The sequence below is a fragment of the Mus caroli genome, unplaced genomic scaffold (genome assembly GCF_978045245.1).
Source record: "Mus caroli unplaced genomic scaffold, Mus_caroli_1 scaffold_14, whole genome shotgun sequence".
In the NCBI taxonomy this organism is placed as follows: domain Eukaryota; kingdom Metazoa; phylum Chordata; class Mammalia; order Rodentia; family Muridae; genus Mus; species Mus caroli.
In genome coordinates, this window is record NW_028227269.1 from 98,674,256 (window position 1) to 98,694,683 (window position 20,428).

The 20,428-nt window shown below is 39.5% G+C and overlaps 1 protein-coding gene across 1 annotated transcript in view; it reads right to left on the reverse strand.

Moving 5' to 3' along the window:
* Positions 1-20,428, reverse strand: part of Rps6ka5 (ribosomal protein S6 kinase A5) — a 172,188-nt gene that overhangs the window by 54,985 nt on the left and 96,775 nt on the right. The window contains exons 4-5 of the mRNA XM_021178733.2: positions 12,175-12,290; positions 8,627-8,734 (exon numbers count right to left, since the gene is read on the reverse strand). Of these exons, the coding sequence (XP_021034392.1) occupies positions 8,627-8,734; positions 12,175-12,290 (224 nt within the window). The remainder of the gene's footprint in view (positions 1-8,626; positions 8,735-12,174; positions 12,291-20,428) is intronic.

The following is a 20,428-nucleotide window of genomic DNA, read 5'->3' on the forward strand; positions in this document are numbered from 1 at the left end:
CTTCCAGAACCTTAAGGGGTTAACCAAATTTTGAGAAAAAGAAAACATAAATTAAAAAAAAAAAACAACTAAAAAAGGAAAATACCAATAAAAGTTATCAAACTATACAAAGTAGCTATTATCACAAAAAGATGTTTAAAATTACTAAAATAAAATTTGTTCTGTATATAATTCAGAATTAGCAAATCTATCTAGAAATAATCAAGCATATATATAAGAAATACCTCTAAGATGTATGATTTGTTAGGGTCACCATCCTGTTTCTAGGGTCCCTTATAATACTTTGCATATAGGAGGTACTTGGTATCATTTGAAAATAAAATAATTTTGCTATTAAAACAGTATTATGCTGTTAAAAACGCATTAAACATACATAAAAAGTAAATTGCTAAAAGGTAAACATAAGTACATTTCCCAGATCATGTGAGGTCAGAATTTACAGATTTTGAAAAAAGCAGATCTGGGTAAGAAATGGTCTGTTCCATTCTAGTAATGTAGAGTTCAAGGTGCATAGAAGTTAAAGGAACACAATACTACAAACATATTTAGGGCTTGAGCCCAGAAGAGAGATCAGAGTTAGCAGTACTTATGGATGGCATACAAGGAGAGAGGACAGCTAACAAGACCTGAAAGGAAGTCATGGAGAAGCCTAAGGTAGTAGGAGAAGAAACTGCAAAGCAACAGTAAGCCAGAGGCTGGTGAACTGCAGCTCCAAGGTCAAAAGTCATGTATTGCTTAAGGCAATACAAATAAGCCAGGTAAGGAAGGAAAAGCACTAAGTGATCCTGGCTAGACAGCATCAGTTAACTGCTGAGGAGTAGACGTAGGAATGCTGACGTGTAAGTGGAGGCAGTCTACAGGAATGGACAGACAACAAGAATAAAAGAGTTAGACATACAGACATGGACAGACAACAGGAGCAAAAGAGCTAGAGGGAAAATAAGACACCCAGGGGTTTTTGTTTGTTTTGTCTTTTTAAGTCAGTTCATTTGTCCATCATCTCCCTATTTTTAAATTTTTTAAAACAGAAGCTACTAGGCATGCTTGAAGGATGAGTAAGGCCAGAGTGTGAATGGAGGAGTGGAAGATGAGATGAAGCACATACAGACAGACTCAGGCTGAAGGGATGGGGGAAAGAATCCATTTGCTCCTACCAAGACTTAGGTATAAGTGACTTAGGCTGACACATGAACCAAAAAGGAACCTAAAAAGAAATGCTAACCCAAACAGAACAGTCTCAAGGAGTATCCGTTAAAAGGGAAGGGGCTGGGTCAGGACACTTAATAAACAGGTGCTGGGTGGGGTGGGAAACAAAAGGCCATTAGATCAAGTTTTAGAAGACTCCAGAAAAGAAAATTCCTATCTGATCCCTGAGAATATACGCTGAGAATATACGCCTGACAGTATGATCTTTATGGCCAAGAGAAAGAATGAGTTGGCAGTAAGTTGTGAGAACCCAAGAGTGTAATTTTCTGTCAAAATATAGTTGGTTGCAGTCAGTGAGGTAGTGAACCTATCAATGACTTACTTCTCTGGTTTAGCTTGAACTCTAAACAACAAATGCTGGCATTCTCTTAGGGGAGAGCACTTGGCCTGACCAGCAGAAAACAAGGACCCTTCTCTCATAAGAGGAGAAGCAATTGCTGCAGTCACAGGACATTTGCTGATGTGTGACTATTCCATCCAAGATCTACCTAATTCTGGTCAGCTTTGGTTATTGTTTTTTAGCTTTCTTTTGTTCTGAGTCCCAACATTTCACCATTCTGTAGGAACCTAGTCTGTTTTCTCCTATTACTAAATAACCAGCCACATGTGCCTATAAATACTCACCAAGTGATTCTTTTCAGCTTTGTATTTAGCCTAATTATCTAGCACGTAGAAGGGTCCTCAACAAACACACACAGAATAAATGAGCAAATGGATGTGTGCATCTATGGGGAGAGAGGAAAGTAATTATTAGGTCTCGCTGTCAGGGGATAGCCCACACACTACATGCCAAGGACACTTTAGCAGTGTGGTCAGATACTTTAAACATGCCACCTCACAAGAACCCACTGCACTGAAATATATACATAAAACTATCACAGGACCAAGACACCACCACAGACATACTTCTGCGCAGCCTCCTCTGCAGAGGTGTGGCTGCGAAGTTTCACGCTCAAAATCCCCAAATGACAGCATCTGTCAACTTTCTAAAACAGGGCTTCCTTCTTATTTATATGTATGAGTGTTTTTCCTGAACATATGTATCTAAAGTGTGTCTGAGGTCATAAAATCACATCCGATTCCCTGGAACTGGAGTTACAAAGGGTTGTGAGCTGCCATGTAAGCACTGGGAACTGTATTCAGGTCCTCTGCAAGAGCATAAAGTGCTCTTAATACTGAACCGTCTCTCCAGCCCTGATCTGTTAATTTTTTTGCTCTTGGTTTCTCAGTGGGAACCCTCTATATCCCTGTCTAAGACACTCCTGTGCTTACAGTGAGGTGATGGAACAGGCCCCGGGCCCCAGACAGTACAGGGTGTCACAGTTTGTTTTCCCCAGTAATTTCCATATGGCATCCTCACTCTCAACTGTGCCTTGAATGCAGTCCATCGGACCTTTACCATCTTCCCTCATAGGTACCTAATCAACAGAGGTGGCCTAGGACCTGGGGATACAGGGACTCATATCTTTCTTACAGGACACCCAAACAATCCTCCCAGCTCCTTAATAATCTACATGTCTGCTTGAGAAACAACTGGTGGCTATAACCCAGAGCAGCTCTGAGGAGGCAGAGGAACAAAGCAGTCTGCTTTTGAACCTCTTCCTTTACTGCTCTAGGATTCAGCTCAAACAGCCATCTCATTGACCAAAATGTAGTTCCCGTTATCTGCCCTTCCCTTTAAGAGTGTATAAACACTTCTCTTTTTTACTTTAATTGAGTTTAAAGAAGAGGAAACAATAAACATGTAATCCTCTTCATTTTAATAAAGTTGCCACTAAAACTTTTATAAAGGAACAAAATGTTTTAAAATAAAAAAAGAGACTTGGAAGTAGAGTTGGAGAGACAGCCTGGCAGTTAAGACCACTTGTTGCTCTCGCAGAGAACCCAGGTTCAGTTCCTAACACCCACAAAGCCACTCAAAACTATCTAAAACTCCAGTTCCAGGAATCCAATACCCTCATCTGGCCTCCACAGCACTGCAAACATGTGGGGCACAGACATACATGAAGGAAAAATACTCATACATGCACACACACGCACACACAAATCAAATGGAAGTAATCAAAATCCATCTAAATCTATTTTATAACTATGATTTTATATCCAAGAAAATTTATAGCTACAATCACAGTGTCATGAAAGTAAGAGCTTCCCTAATTTTTTCTCATTTTGCTATCTAGCTTAGAAGCGATCTGTAAATACATACTGGATGAGTAAACAAAGTTAATATACCTATGATAAAAATTTAGGACTTTTAGTCTTTATACTAGAGTTATCTGGGAGGAGGAGCCTCAGTTGAGAAAATGCTTCCACCAAATTGCCTGTAGGAAGTTCGTATGCTAGTCTCTTGATTCAGTATTAATGTGGGAGGGCCTAGTCCATGGGGTGGGACGTTCTGCACACTCTGGCCAGGTGGTCTTGAGTTGTCTAAGGAAGGCCGATGGAAAAAGCCCGAGGAACATGTCAGTAGGCAGCACGTCTTTTGGGCTTCTGCTTCAACTGCTGCTTCCAAATTCCTGTCCTGACTTCCCTCAGGGAAAAAGTATGATAAAATAAACCCGTTCTTCTCCAAGTAATGTGTGGGTATAATGCTTTATCACAGCAACAAAAATCCTAAACAAGACACTCAGGACTAGTTTTGGAAAATTCTAAAAAGCAGTCAGACCTGAAGACCAATTAATTATTTCGTACCTACAATGCTTGAGACCAGAAGTGCTTTAGATTTCAATTTTTAAACCTGGATTCTAGCATATTATCACATATAAATGATATCTTGAAGGGCTGTTGTATTTTATCAAATGCTTTTTCAGCATCTAATGAGATGATCGTATGATTTTTTTTGAGTTTATTTATGTAGTGGATTGCATTAATGGATTTTTGTAGTATTGCACCTACCTTGCATCCCTGGAATAAAGTCTACTTGACCATGGTGAATGATGGTTTTGATGTGTTCTTCAATTTGGTTTGCTAGAATCTTGAGTATTTTTGCATCAATATTCATAAGCAAAACTGGTCTGAAATTCTCTTCCTTTGTTGGGTCTTTGTGTGGTTTAAGAGTAATTGTGGCTTCATAGAATGAGATAAGTAGCGTTCCTTCTGTTTCTATTGCATGGGATAGTTTGAGGAGTGCTGGGATTAGGTCTTCTTTGAAGGTCTGATAGAATTCTGCACTAAAGCCATCTGGCCCTGGGCCTTTTTGGTCGGGAGACTTTTTATGACTTCTTATATTTCCTTAGGGGATATGGGCCTGTTTGGATAGTTTACCTGCTCTTGATTTAACTTTGGTTCGTGGTATCTGTCTAGAAAATCATCCATTTCATCCAGGTGAAAGAAAATGTGGAGAAGGAAGAGCACTCTCCTCCATTGCTGGTGGGATTGCAAACTGCTACAACCGCTCTGGAAATCAGTCTGCAGGTTCCTCAGAAAACTGGACGTAGATCTATCTGACCCAGTACTATTTCACTCCTGGGCACATTCCCAAAAGATGCCCCACCATGCCACAGGGGCACATGCTCTACTATGTTCACAGCGGCCTTATCTGTGATAGCCAGAGAAGCTGGAAACAATCCAAATGTCCCACAACAGAAGAATGGATACAGGAAATGTGGTTCATTTACACAATGGAGTACTATTCAGCTATTATGAACAAGGACAGCAGGCAAATGGACAGAACTAGACAATATCATCCTGAGTGAGGTAACTCAGACCCAAAAGGACATGCATGGTATGTACTTACTAATAAGTGGATATTAGCCAAAAAAAAAAAAAAAAAAAAAAGTACAGAATACCTAGGATACAATCCACAGGATTCAAAAAGCTTATCAAGCAGAAGGGCCCAAGTAGGGATGCCTCAATCCAACTTGGGATTGAAGAGAAGACAATTGTGTGAGGCAGAGGGAGGGAGGGATATGGCTGGGAGACTAGAGCGGGAGGGAAAGAGGGAAACATGATCTGGAAGGGGGGCAGGAGAGAAGCCCTGAGGGCCAGCAGAATGAATGGAAATAAGGAACCTTAGGGATGGAGTAGGATGAGAGGCAGGGGGATCCTCAAAAAGTACCAGAGACCTGGGAGGTGAGAGACTCTCAGGACTCAAAGGGAAGGACCCAACAGTGGGAAGAGGGAACTCGTAGAATTCACCTCCAGTGGAAAGACAGGGCATCAAGTGGAGGGATGGGGTTGCCATACCACAGTCAAAAACTCTGACCCAGAATTATTCCTGCCTAAAAGAACTGCAGAGACAAAAATGGAGAGGAGCCTGAGGGAAAGGTGGTCCAGTGACACGCCCAAATTGGGATCCATCTCAAGGGAGGCTCCAAGGCCTGACACTATTACTGATGCTATGGTGTGCTTATGGAAAGGAGTTTAGCATGGCTGTCCTCCTAGAGGCCCAACAAGCAGCTGACTGAGACAGAAGCAGATACTTACATCCAACCACTGGGGTGATGTCAGGGAGCCCTGTGGCTGAATTAGAGAAAGGCTGGAAGAAGCTGAGGAGGAGCGCTACATCATAGAAAGACCAGCAGTCTCAATTAACCCCTGCTATCTCTCAGATACTGAGACCAACATACCCTAGCTGGTCTGAGCCACCATCCAACCCCAAACACCTATACAGCAGAGGACTCCCTGGTTTGGCCACACTGGGAGAAGACACCCCTAATCCTTGAGAGACTTGAGGCCCCAGGGAGTGGGGAGGCCTGGTTGGGGGAGTGGCATCCTCTTGGAGACAGGGGAGGAGGAATGGGATGAGGAATTGTGGGATGGCAGACTGGGAGAGGGACAAAGACTGGAGTGTAAAGAAAAAAAGCAGTAAAATTTCTTAAAAATCAATTTTAAAAATGTATATGTGATAAGAAAAAATGATATCTTGAATAAGACACAATTCTAATTGGGGGATTTATTTAGGTTTTATATACAGTGTGTATATGTGTGCACACACATAAAAGGTAAAAACAGACAGAGCTTAAATATAATTCTATGAGATATTATAAATGATTTTGTGCAGGAAGCAAAGTTGATACACACTAACCTATCAGAAAGCTAGAGTTACCACTACTTCAGCTGCCCACGTGGACAACTTGTGATTGTTTGATATCAGCTTCACTACTGGGTCTAAGTTTATACACAACCACTGAGCAATCACTCTTATATTTATTCACAACTCTGTATTTTATACTAAATATATGGCATCCCCTTACTGCAGAAAACCATCATGCAGCGCAGTGGCTTGTCCAGAACCCTGGGCTGGCTGCCAGGAGGTGTCAAGGTCACTAGATCCTGTACTGGAAGTTCTGGTGAGAAGATACCCATCGGCAGCTGATTGACACCTATGCCTCTGTTCACTGTACTAGCATGCCATTCAGGCAAGCATGTTTATACTTACTTCTCTGTGATCTGGGGCTACCCTAAATACCCACTGGATGCCGGTACAAAAAAAAGTGAACCCAATAAAAAAAGAGAGGTCTCTAGCGACCCAGCTTTCTTGCTAGTGCAATAATGGACTTGTAAGAAATTCATCTCCAAAAACAGCACAGAGACATAGTCTTCTCCTACCCTAAGCTTACAATCTGTGCAACATGCCACACCCCAGATTTACTCTATTTGTGGCCATTTTAATTCCTTTGGGAGTTGTATAATTATCTGTGCCCAGTGACTTTCTGGGCAACGATGCCAAAGGGTGACCTTTTGCCAGTCTTACAGACTTGCTGGAGCATCAGCTTCCTTTCGGTGATGACCCCGGCAAGTGTGTGAAGGGTTCCCCTGCTGCCTTATGAGAAGGAGCTACGTTGTAATAATAATCTGTGTGCTTTTGTCTACCTAACACCCATCTGTCCATCACTAGGACCAACTATAGGCCCGTGCACACACTAATCACCACTCAACCACAGGGCTGCGTCTTCAACCCTTTTTACTTTGAAACTAAGCCCAGCATTAAGTTGCCTGGGCTGCTCTTAAGGTCACTTGGTTGTACAGCCAGGCCTTGAACCTGACATCCTCCTGCCTCAGCCTCCCAAGGAGATGGGATTTAGGTCTAAGTCACCAGGCCTGGCTATAACCATAAATCTTTTCTAACATAATGTTTTTATTGATGCTTTGAAGATTCTACATCGCACATCCCTATCACATTTACTTCCTGGTCCTCCCTGTCCCCCCATAACCCACTCCCAGAAAAAAAAAGTCCACCTTGTGTTATGTACATGCTCACAGGAGTGAGTATACGCAAACTCTCAGTGGTCTGTCCTTTAAACAGAGGTGAGTCCATCCCCTCCTGTACCCCTGCTGGAAGCCATCTATTGTGGAGAATGCCACCTCAGCATCCTATCAGTTTTAAAGAGTTTTCTTCGGTGGTCCCTATTTAGGCTGTTAAGGGGCTGTGTGGTTATGAATCTTAAAATTTAAAACTGTGTCTTTTCCTAAATTTCTACAACAAGCCATTGAATACTTATAGTTACTTTCAGATTTAGTTCACCACAATACAATACTGCTAGCTTTACAATCATCACATCATGAAGTGTCTTGAGTTCACTGTGATACTAATAAAGCTATCCTTTCGTTATTTTTTAAATTGTGTGTGTGTGTGTGTGTGTGTGTGTGTGTGTGTGTGTGTGTGTGATAGGACAAAGTGAGGGAACTGACTCCCTCCTTCCACTATGTAAGTCCTGGGAATCAAACTCAGGCTTGGTAGCTGGTACCTCTATTCATAAGGACCCTGCTGGAACATTTCCCTATTTTTCACTAACTTCTATTCATTGCTTTAAATGTTAACAGTTCCTCCTCCTGTTTCCTCAAGTTTGATTCAGTGGCTATTCCCACACAATATTCTTCAATGAGCCATTCACATCAGCACTGCTGTGTAGCTTCTGCAGCAAGCCTGACTTCTGCTGGAGAAATAAACATGAATGCTTCCTCTTTTTCTTATCATTGTACTCCATGAGGATCTGCAGCCCTGTCTGAGACTCCCAATGGATCTTTACACCACACCACAGAGAATATGTCAACATTAAAATAAAAATAAACTGAGTAACATACACAGGCTTTGGCAAAAAGTGGCAGGAGCATGCTCAAGAAGCTGTTCTTGTGCATGGGGCTGCATATGTCTCACCTTACTATCTTCTGTGGGAACCTGGCATTCGTGCAAAAGATGTACCACAAGGGACAGAGACTTTTGTCTCCGAGGGACATTGAATAAACTGTGTTGTGTTCCTGTGTTTTGACTGTGACACATCCCAGTATGACAGGTATGATGTTTTTCATTTGTGACAGTAAGTTGCCACTCAAGCAGTCTCATATTTGAATAAGCCTGCACAAAAACCTGCAGCCCCTACAGCACTACTGTCATATTCAATATTTGCTGGCAATGAATCTCTCTCATCTTTGTTTATATTCTGCTATTACTAACTTTAAATTAAAATAGAATACTTACTTCATCGGCCACAAACTCCTTACTCAGACCGAAATCTGTCAGCACCACATGGCCGTTAGAATCAAGGAGAATATTTTCAAGCTTAATGTCACGGTATATAATCCCCAACTGTAGAAACAAAACAAAACAAGATGCATTTTAAGATACATTCCAGATGAATTAAGACAGCATCTGTCTACCTTTAAGGAGGCTCCTCTTCAGGCTCCTGTGGCTCTTGGCAACTCTGCGAGCAAATGCTCCACCCTGGGCTCAGGGGCTGGCTTTCCCCAGGCTCTCCAAACGTATTTTAGTTCTCTCTGTGACGATGCTCTATCCCCGGGACCAGCTTCTTCGGGGTCTCTTTGCTGACTATTGCCTTTTCTGCCTCTCTTCTTATTTCACACTCATTCCAAATCATCTTCACAGGCATTCTTGGACAATTCTCACCCACAACTCTGCCATGGCTTTAGCAAAGCTTCCTAAAGAGCCTACCCTATGCTGATCATTTCTTTGTTTTCAAACTGTGTACTTACCTGTACATATTTCTTAGGGATGTACTACTTATCATATTATATTTGCACTGTCTCCTTTTTCAGATTTTATACACTTATCTAGTATCCTGTATAATGCAATTATCGAACAGGCATTTAATAAAGGTTTTTTGAGTAATAAGTTCTTAAATATAAAGGTTAAAGAGCACAGATTAATTTTTATGTTTAGTTCTAAATCAGCAAAACAAATCATTAAATAACATTTATACAGTCAGTCACGTACTGCTTTATGACAAGGGAATGTTCTGGAAAATATGCTGTTAGGTGATTTTGATTGTGAAAGCATCATGGAGTGTACTTACACAAACCTTGATAGTGTAGTGAAAAAAATCCCATTCCTCCTGAGGCCACAGAGTAAAACAAATGGGCAAATCAAGCAGAAAGGATCACAGAGTAAACATGAGATGTATAAAGCTGCTGCCAGTGTACGCAGCAGACTGTCTTACACTGTCTTACAGTAAACCCTCTAAGAAGATGGCTAAATGTATACTAAATACATAAGTCAGAAGCATGGCTGGCTACTGGCCATTATAGGGCTCTACTCTGCTGTACTTAATGACACATGCTGCGTTATTATATGAATGGGGCCATAGCAGGTTTATTTACACCAACCTCATGTAACAGGGATGGGATCAAATACAGCAATCGGACAGCTACAAAACCACTAATTGACAGGAAATTTTAAGTTCCATTACAATCCTATGAGGTCACAGTCAAATGTCTGGTCCATCGCTGAGTGAAAATGTTATACAGTTCAAGACTGTAAGCCTGTGTTTTGTTTCTCATGTAAGCAGCATAGTGAAACGTTTCTATTGTAAAATGTAAATCTAAGCTGTGACTGACGGATCCACTTCAATACTACTTTATGTGTCAGTAATATCTGCATGGATGAAATGTTTTGATACTTTGAAATACTGCTTTCCTCAGTGTTAAATACAGGGAAACAGATTTCTAATAACTTCTCAAAACTGAAATCAAAATTATACCTCCCTTATCAAAACCCCAAAACAACCCCCCTCAAGCAAAAACAAGAACAAATATCAGTAGGCAGTTTTCCTATGAGAGCTAAAGTGGTTTATGGGAAAGGTGGGAAGGAAAACACAAGCATGCACTGAACAGACACTCGACTTGAAGCACTGCACACATCTAACCAGCAGCCATTCATCTCTCAACCTCTTTGGAAAGACTTTTAGAAACAAACTATGTAGTCCAGCTGACTTCATCAATTCCAAATAAATGTATACTTTCTTTCTTCCTATAAGACTTAGTACTAGCATCTTTATTAAGATTAGCATTGCTGGCTAATCTTTTTTGGGTAAGACAGCCTAGAACTTGTTTACTATACTGCATTCGTTGTGTAGCTATCACATTTATTCCCAGTTCCATTATGTTATCGACATCCATGTTTTTATTACTATTTAGTAATAATGAGTGAAATGGAATCTTCCTTTAGTAAATAAAATTAATCAATTGAAGTATATAATTTATAGACTATTTTCCAGCTTACCTGTTTGTGTCTTGCTTTTGATTTAGTACTTATGGTGAGTTTTATTGTCATTTTTATATTATAAAATATTATACCTAATTATAAGCTACAAAGTTCTTTGTGGTTTACTCTGAATAGTAATGTTTCTGATATAAAAATGTTTAAATTAAATCATGTCACCCAAAAATAAGCACAGCCATTAAGCATGTCACCATAGTGAAAATTCTATAAAAGCAGCAGAGAATGGCCATTTATGGCCCCTGCTCTCCTCCTCTCCCTCCAGCTCTCTTCTCTTCCTGTTTCTCACATAGTATTAGTCAGTCTTCATTTGAGACAGGGTCTCACTCCATAAAACCAGGATGACCTCAAACTCACAACCCTGATCCCTGAAGCTCTCAGGTGCTGGAATTTTCTAAAGATTATCATTTTGTCTCCCTCTACCTGTCTGGTCTTGTTTCTGTTCTGGGTTAGATCAGCCATTGTTGGACTCCTGCCCTTTTTTTTTCAAGTACCTTTCAGAATCTTTTCTCAGTCTCTCCCATCTACTATTTCCATCTTTGACTCAATTTTGGTCAAAACTCCCTGCACCCAAGATTTCTATGTTATATATTTGAACTTTAATCTGTTCATCTTAACTAAGGGAGGCATGACAGACATGACAAAGAGTGGCTTCAGAATATATCTGGGTTGTTGAAATTTAGTGACTCAAATCCTATTGTTCCTTTATGAACTTGTACACCTTTGATATAAATTACTTTAGCATTTCTATTTCTGAAGAAAACCATACACACTGAAGCAACAAAGAAACCATCTGCTTCTCTAACTTAAATAAGTCAAAATTTCATGGACCAAAGGTTAAGAGTATCATGGAGTTTAAACTAATTTGTACATAGTTCTGAGAAGATCATAGATACAATGGCCAGGTATCAGTTTCCGTATCTGAGTGCATGGCACACAGAGGCAATGAGGGGGAGCAGGGTAGAGCGGGTGCAGAGTAAGTTAGCACAGAGGGAGGGAATCACTCTAACTCAGCAGCAAAGCCAGGGAGTGCCTTCTGAGTACAGACAGATGGACTGTGCCATGGAGCAAGTCACAATCAAGGAAATATACTGTACAGCTTGGGCTTCATTTTAAAGACCAAAGACCTTTTTTCCCCCCCTAATGAAGTACTGGGATTTTTTTCATAAAGGCAAAGAATAAGAAAAAAAGCTCATTATTTTGTTTCTTTTGGTTATGTTTTGTTCAGACAAGAATTTATTTATTTTCTGTTCAATTATTGAGTTGGGGTCTCATGTTGTGACTCAGGTTAGCTTCAACTCATGACCCCACCTCAGCTCCAGCGTGCTGGGACTGTAGGCATACCACACCAAGCCCAGCAAAAAGTAAAATGCATAGAAAGGAACTATGAAACTGAGAGAACAGTAACATTCATAAGCCCAAGACAACATGTGGAAACATCAACTTGTTCAGCTCCATCAACACCTCTGTTAACAGACTATTCAAAAAGAAACTCCAAAGACAAAGCGCCTTACCTTGTGCAGGTGTTCCAGGGCAAGCACAATCTCTCCAACATAGATCTGCACTTCGTGCTCTGTGAAACGCTCTCTTTGAGAAAGATGAGTAAAAAGTTCTCCACCATTTATATAATCTAAAAATGAAATATATTTTTCTTTCTTTGACTTGCATTCATAAATGAAAGGAAATAACTCCTTTTAATCACTCTGGGCTAACCATTAATTTATTTTTTGTGTAATTCTCAGTATATGACAGTTTCATTAGACAGTATTATTAATTTCATATTGTCATACAATTTCCTAAAACAATGATCATCCTAACCAAACCAGATTAATGTGCAAGGAGTACTGCCATTAAAACTATGACACAAAATCCACACAGATTTAAGAATACTTTTCCAAGTCCTCTGCCACCAGTGTGTAACTTACTGTAGATCGTCAAACATCAGCCATATGACGACCAAACCCTCCCCTAAAAAACCCCACACAGATCCCCAAAAGAACATTAGCAAAATCCTGTCTTGTTCCATGCAATGGCTGCCAATCACTAGTGTTAAGACTTGTGGATCGATTTCCTATTTCCCACAATTGTCTGCACACATTTTGAAAGAATACAGTTAGGCGGCAGGCAGCAGTCTCACAGCTCCATAGGGAGAGGACTAAAAAGAACTATGGGGAAAAGAAGCACAGCATGGCTGCATCAGTCCTCAAACCCAGAGATGCCATTTCTTCTTATCACAAGGGAAATGGTGAAAGAGGAGGCAAAGTGCCTAAGTTAAGAAGGAAGGTCGCCTCATTGAAGGAAAAGAAAGAAACACTGAGATTACTTGAAAAACTGAAATGGATGAATTTAGGTAACAACAGATTATTATTATAAAGTGTTTAAAATCATGCAAGAGAATGATCTCAAAGAAAAAAATTGATGGCTACTTTCATCAGAGACTAACCACAAAGGACATTCCCTTTACTAAGGCTTCTGTATTTTACTGAGATGTTTATAAAGTAGACGAACACAAAGTTAGTTATAAAGGAACACAACATTCCTACAAATGAACAAGGGAATTTTCTTTCTTTCTCTCTTTTTTTGTTTTGTTTTTTTTGTTTTTTGTTTTTTGAGACAGGGTTTCTCTGTGTAGCCCTGGTTGTCCTGGAACTCACTCTGTAGAACAAGGCTGGCCTTGAACTCAGAAATCCGCCCGTCTCTGCCTCCCAAGTGGGATTAAAGGCACTTGCCTGGCAGGAATTCCGCCTGGCAGGAATTTTCTATTTTTAAGTAGTTATTTACTTAAGCCTAAATTTCCATCGTCATGACACAGAAATATACACCAACCTATAAAAGGACAAATTCTCACCCAGTCTCAAATGTTCAGCTCAGTCACCTCATCATCTGTGCTCACACTCAGCAGAGCCAACCTCTCCCTCATGGCAGCACCGTATCAGTAAAGACCTCGTTACCAATGCATTTCTCTCCTTGTGTTCCCAATGTTGGCTGTACTTTCTCTGCTACACTACAGTTTTAAGCATTAAGACCAATATAGTCACCACACTACGTCACAACAAATGCCTGTATCCAGCACTCAATACTTTTTTAACTTAAAAAAAAATTATTTTTTACTGCTGTTCTGTATGTGTATCTTTGTTTCCTGTTATTTTACTCAGCACACAAAACAATGGGTTTCATTCTGACATCTTTCTATGTATGGTGAACTCTGCTCATATTCCTTACCCTAGTATGTTCTCTTGTCAAACAAATACCAGCCCCCAATGATGGTTTCCCTCTCTGAAAATAATTATTAAAACCACAGGACAGTCCAGTGTAAAGCAAAACAAAACACCTTCAACATACTCCTGTCTCAGAGGCGATGTGACACATTCAGGGAGGGGAATGAGAGATTTGTAACTGAAGAACTCCAAATAGACAGCACTCTACTGTTGCTCTGTTGTGAGTAAGTTAAGTCCCTCTAATCTCCAATTCTCTATTAAACAGAGCCAATAGCTATTTGTGAGTTACTGTTGCTTGGGATATAGGAAGTGTTTTTCCATTGCTGGGGAGACTCAAGAAAAAGAAACTATAAGTCTAAGAAGACAAGCTTAATAAATCAAGATGTTAATGTAAATAAAAAAAATATCTAATTAAAAAAATTCTTACTTTTTATCTTTGACCATTTATTTTTGCGTTAACATTTGTTTATGTTGTGAGGTATGGTTCAATTTCATACTGTATCATACAGCGATCCAATGGTTCCGGCACCATTAGTTGAACAACTGTTCTTCACTGCCACTCTTGCTGAAAATCCAGTGGACTGTAAACATAAGGATCTCTGCACTCTAGGACCACATCAGTCACAGGTCTAGCCTTACACTCGAGTCGTATTTTGACAATCGGAGTAATGCTGCCGACTTTTCATTGTTGTTGTTTTGTTTGGGTGGTTGTTTTGTTTTGTTTTGGCTTAAAGTCTCAGTACTGCCCAGGCTGGCCGTCAACTTCTAGACTCAAGCATGTCTCCTTCCTTTGCCTCTCGAGCAGCAGGTGTACAGGTGTAGACCTGGCTTACAATCTTATTTTGAATTCATGAAGTGAGGTTTCTATTCTGGTTCTTTTAAAAAATATATATTAAAGTTCTCCTCAGCTCCCTAAGTTTCCACCTGAATTTTGGGATCGCCTTGTTAATTCTATAAAGAAATGACCTGAAGTTTTGAAAATAGCTGAATACTAAGTCTGATAATTGATTTAGGAATGTTGTCGCTCCTAATGTTCCTGGAAGACGTCATGTCTTTTCATTTACATAGATCACTTTCATTCTTGGAACACTGTGTAAAGTTGTACACTTCTTTATTGCCAAATGCTTTGCTGTATTTATTCTAAACTAAATGGGAATGTAAGAATATCAAAACTTAAGGGCTGGAGAGATGGCTCAGAGGTCAAGGGCACGTAACCTGCTGCTCTCCAAAGGTCCTGAGTTCAATTCCCACCAACTACGCAGTGACTCACAACCATCTGTAATGAGATCTGATGCCCTCTTCTGGTGTGACTGAAGAGAACAAGAGTGTACTCACTCAAATAAAATAAATATGTAAATCTTTAAAAAAGAAAGAATATCAAAACTTAGTTGTATGGTGCTTTATATCCTGCTTAACTTCTTTATTGATCCTAATATTTTAATGGATTAAACTAATCTCAACTCTGCTTAACTTCTTTATTGAACCTAATATTTTAATGGATTCCTTAGGGCTTTATATGATCATGTCATCTTAAGGTTGTCTTTTTACTTTGCAAGCTACAGGCTTTAGTGTAAACACGGATATTCATTCCACGTTTGATTTCAGGAGAGCAGCACTTGGTCTTCCATCACTAAAACTATGTTCCCTGTGCTTTGCTTTGTTTTCATACATGCTTTGATCCCATCCAAAAGCCCACTTCTTTGCCTGTTTTAGTAAATGTTTACCATGGTAAATGAACGCTGAGTTTCAGCCAATGCTTTTCCTGTGTTTGCTGAGAAGACCATACGATCTTTTTTTCTACTGACGTGGTAAATTGAGTGGAGGCTTTTAGGACTGTCTTTTATTCCTAGAACTAATCCTGCTTAGTCATGCTATATAATCCTTCTTACTTATTCCTCAATTGTTTGGTAGTATTTTGTTGAGTAATTTTGTATTTTATTCATAGGAGATATTAGTTCATGTTTTCTTGTGATGTTTTTGTCTGGTTTATATACTAAGATAAGAGTGGCCTCAAAGGTCAAGTTGGGAAGTGTTTTCTATTTTTGGACAATTTTAAGAAAAAACTGGTATCAAGTCTTCTGTAAATGTTTAGTTTACATGCACTCATGAAGACCCTGGACCTTGAGCTTTCTTCAAGTATGCCTCCACTTCCTTGAAATCTTCACCAACAGTAGTAACATAAAGTGTTTCTTCTTGAGGCAATTTAAGTACTCTGTATTATTCTAGGAATTCGTTTAAATTGCCTGGGCTAACCTCAGCCTTACAATCCTGCTGCCCCAGCTTCCTGAGTATTGGGATTACAGCCATGGGTCACTATCCTTGGCTGGGCACTTAGGTTACCTTAACACCCAGTAAACTCTATGTTCTTACTTAGTTGTTCACAGAATTCCTTGTGATTCATTTTAATTCAGAAGTCATGCTCTCTATACCGCTACTGATTTTACAGATTTTCTCCTTAAAAGAAAAAAATAGTTGGTTTAGTTAAAAGCTTATTATTAGTTTTTCTTATCAAAGACCACTTTGGCTTTCATTGATATCTCCCTATTGTTTGCATGATCTCTGTTGAAATTGTCTTCTGGTATTTATTATTTACCTCTCTTCTCTTTGCTTTGAGTTAGTTTGCTCTTCTTTCTGCAATGGCTAAATGTGGAGAATTGAATTACCGACTATGGTGCTTTAATTTTTCTCTTAAACTTGGGCGATTACAGATATACATGTGCCAGTAAGCACACCCTTAGCAACACCTCAAAGGTTTAAATAAGTCTTATGTTCATATTCGCTCATTAAATTATTTTTGGTTCTTCTTTGACACATTTTCTTTTTCAATTTGGGAATATGTTGTTGAATTTGCATCTGTAAGGACTACACATTTCTATTTGCTATTGATTTCTAATTTTATTACCCTGTACTCAGAAAACACACTTCTTAATGTTTTAAACTCCTTTTATTTTGGAGGTTTTTATGGTGTGGAAAATGGCCTATTTAATGTTTCAAATAGATGTACTTTGTTATTGTTCCAAAATATTCTGTACTTTGTTGTTACTGGGGCTGTTTAAGAGAATTCTATACAAGTCTGTTACAAGTGTAGGTAAAGTGCTGATTTTTATCTCCTTTTTGATATTTTCCTAGGTATGTTTACAATTATTGAAGTAAGACAGTATTATTGCATTGTCTATTTCTCTTTCTATTTCTTTCAGTTTTTGCTTTACGTATTTGGTATGCATGTTTATTTATAATCATTACATCTTGATAATGAGTTTGGCTCTTTAGGCACTGTGAAATGTCCCATCCAATATCTAGTAATATCTTGTTTTGTTTTTATGACCATTTTGTCTGAGATGTGTTTAATTATCTGTCAGGTCCCAAAGAAACCAAGGACAAATGGCTGAGATACCCATGAACATACTAAAGCTCAAGCTGGCCTCTAGGCTCTCTCAGCAAGCATTTGTTTCAGAGTCATCCTGGCTGGCATACCCCATACCCTACCTTGCACCTCTCCAGGTCACAGTCCTTCCTTATCTTCTCCTAGCTTCTCATTCCTATATAACCCTAACATTTCAGCCAGGAACTTTTCTTGGTTTGGTTCATCCCCCTCCTCCTCTTAGTCCTTGGCTACTCTCTTGGTTTTCTTTTGTCTTCTCTTCTCTTCCTTTATGCTACCAGTCCCTCTCCAGCCATGTTCAGACTATTGGTCATGTTCAGTCTACTTTTTCTCTCTGCTCTGGACTCTTCCAGATGCCTCTGGTTGTCTCTCCCTTACATCTACAATAAAATCCTTCTTCTCACCCATACCTTGGAGAGGTCATGTCCTCCTTTCATTCATCTGGTGTCAAAACTCGAGAGAGGAATACATGAGGCCCCTTCTAAGGGGGAATCCCTCCTAATGAAACCATGCTGCTGACATCCAAAACCTCTCTGCCTATTCCCTCCCCTGAGTATACCTTTATAGGAACATATAAACCCTGATCAAATGTATTTATTCATCATACATATGTTGTTACTTATTTAAAATTTTCTCATTTCCTTTGGACCTGACACTATCCATCTTTGTGGTTACTTTCTGCAGAAGAACATTTTCCATGTTCCCATCTCTCTCCCATTAGAATATTTATATATTTAAAATCCACAGTGTACCTCATTCTAACATCCTGCAGTTCAATTTTTTTAAATCTTTTTTGCTCAAGTCTGACAACTTCTGCTTTTTAGTTAGAATAGGTAGCTATTTGTATTTAATGTTGCTATTGATTATAGCTAGATTTGTGTTTGTCACTTTACATATACCATTTTTTGTTCCTCTGTTGTTTTTTATTTCTATATCTTTCATTGGATATATAGTAACATATACTATATATAATTTTTAAAAGAATTTTTATTTTCTAATGTTCTCTTGCTAGCTTTCTACATATTGACATAGTAATGTATAAAACATTACTTCTAATCAGCTTTATCCTCACTCCTCCTTTTTGTGCTATTAATATTACACACAGCATAACTATGCACAGCTGGCACTCTGGATCTTATAGATTTCACATCTATTAATTCAATGATCTGCAGATTGAAAATATTTGGGAGGAAGTCTGTGTCTGAACTGAACTTGTAGACTTTTGTTTTTGTTATTATTCAATAAAAAACACAGATAACAACTATCTGCACTGTGTAAGTTATGAACAATCTAGAAAAGATTTAGCATATTCAATAGAACACATACAAGGTACACACAGTACTACGAACCACTTTGTAAAGGAGACAAGCATTTGCTGGCTCTGGTCCGCAGGTAGAGGCTATGTCCCCAAGCCTCTATCCCCAAGGATACTGAGGGCAACTGTATGTTCCACATCTAAAACGTTGCTATGATTATTACCTTACATTTTTTTCTCTGCAAGTACATATTTATAGTTTGTTATATATCAGTCTTCCTAGTTATTTTTCATTTTCTGTTTTTGTGGGAGATCCAAATTATGAACTGATTCCAACTCCCCTAGTCCACCCTGGCAATGTGTGTTTGTTTTGTCTTGAGCCAGTCTTACATGGTAGCCCAGGCTGTCCTCAAACTTGTGGTGATTCTTCTGCCTCAGACTTCTAAATGTTGAATTACAAGTAGAAGCCACATACTCAGCTTGGCTTGTTTTTATTGTTTTGGCTCTTTCCTTATTTAATAGCTTGGCTTGGCAATTTAGTCAAGTCTCTTTGATCTTCAACATAGACCTCCAATGTTGCTCCTCAGAGAACAGAGCCCTGAGAATTTGAACAAATTTCCCTCACTGGCTAGGTTCTCTGCCTCTACTAGTATTACAAACAGCTGCTAGGCTTCACTAATTACTATTTGATTGCTCAATTGTTTCCAATAATTCTCTGGGGCACTAACTGTTCCACAGCCTGGTCCAATAAATTCAGGCTCTTAAATGAGTAGTCTGAGGACAGTGTCTGAGCCCTATTCTTACCCTAAGAGGACTTTTTAAGTTGCCTACATCCAAAAATTCCACTAATTGCCATAATGTAGATACCATACTCCGCATAAGCACCACCATACTCTAATGCACTCTCTGTCTCAAATCGTCAGTTTTGTTAGTAAGTGCCCAGGACATCTCTGTTCTTATGAACTACCTCTTTCTCTGGCAAAACCAAAACCAAAACTTCCTTAGGACAGTGGCCAGATTCTCTTCGAGTGCCATCCCTTCTTAGTTTCCCTCTAACAGCATGGAACCCCACCCTACAAACAAAGCAGAACTGGGGTGACCAGAGCCCTGAGCCAGCACAGAGTTTGCACCCTAGCAGTATGAGGTGTTAGAGGAAAGGAATTCTCAACTTCTCAGATATTTTAGTTATTCTCCATGTCTTCTTTTTACAGAACTGGATTTTTATTGAGTTATTGTTGAGATCAGACTACTCTAAATTTCTCCATATTGGTAAAAGCTTTCTTAAGGCCGTGCCTTGCACTAAAAGTCTTCATTTTGCAAGCCTCATTTGAGTCCACTTTAAGTGCAAACATGGCAGCAGGATGACTCTGCTTCTTGTCAGGCATCTAAACAAGGAAATGGCTCAGTGGCCCAGTTCCTGCACAAGCAAGAGGACCTGATTTTTAGATCACAGCACTCAGGTACAAAGACAGGCAACTCAGAGCATGCCTGTAACTCCAGCACTGGGAGTAGGGTGGGACTGGGGAGACAGCCAGAATTTACTCCTAAAAGTAGAACAAATAAAATCCTAAAACTTATCAAAGTAAAACTGGACTATATGAGCACATGGGCATATTAAAAATCACACCAGAAAAACTAGGCCTGAGAATTTACTGAGCATAGCAGACTTTGGAAGAGGTGTTACAATGCTCACATCTGGACCCCATAAAGAGGAGCTATCAAAAGCCCTCACCAACCTGTCATCTGACTATTCACTGTACACATCAAGAGACTGAATTCCCAAGTTTCTCTGGGGCATAGGGTGGGCTCTGTCCTCATTGCTGACTGGGCCTATGCAAGGCCTAGTCTAGATCTGTTTCTGTGCTTTATCTCTAGAGCCTCCATGATCCTACCCTTTGTCTGGGCAGCTCCAC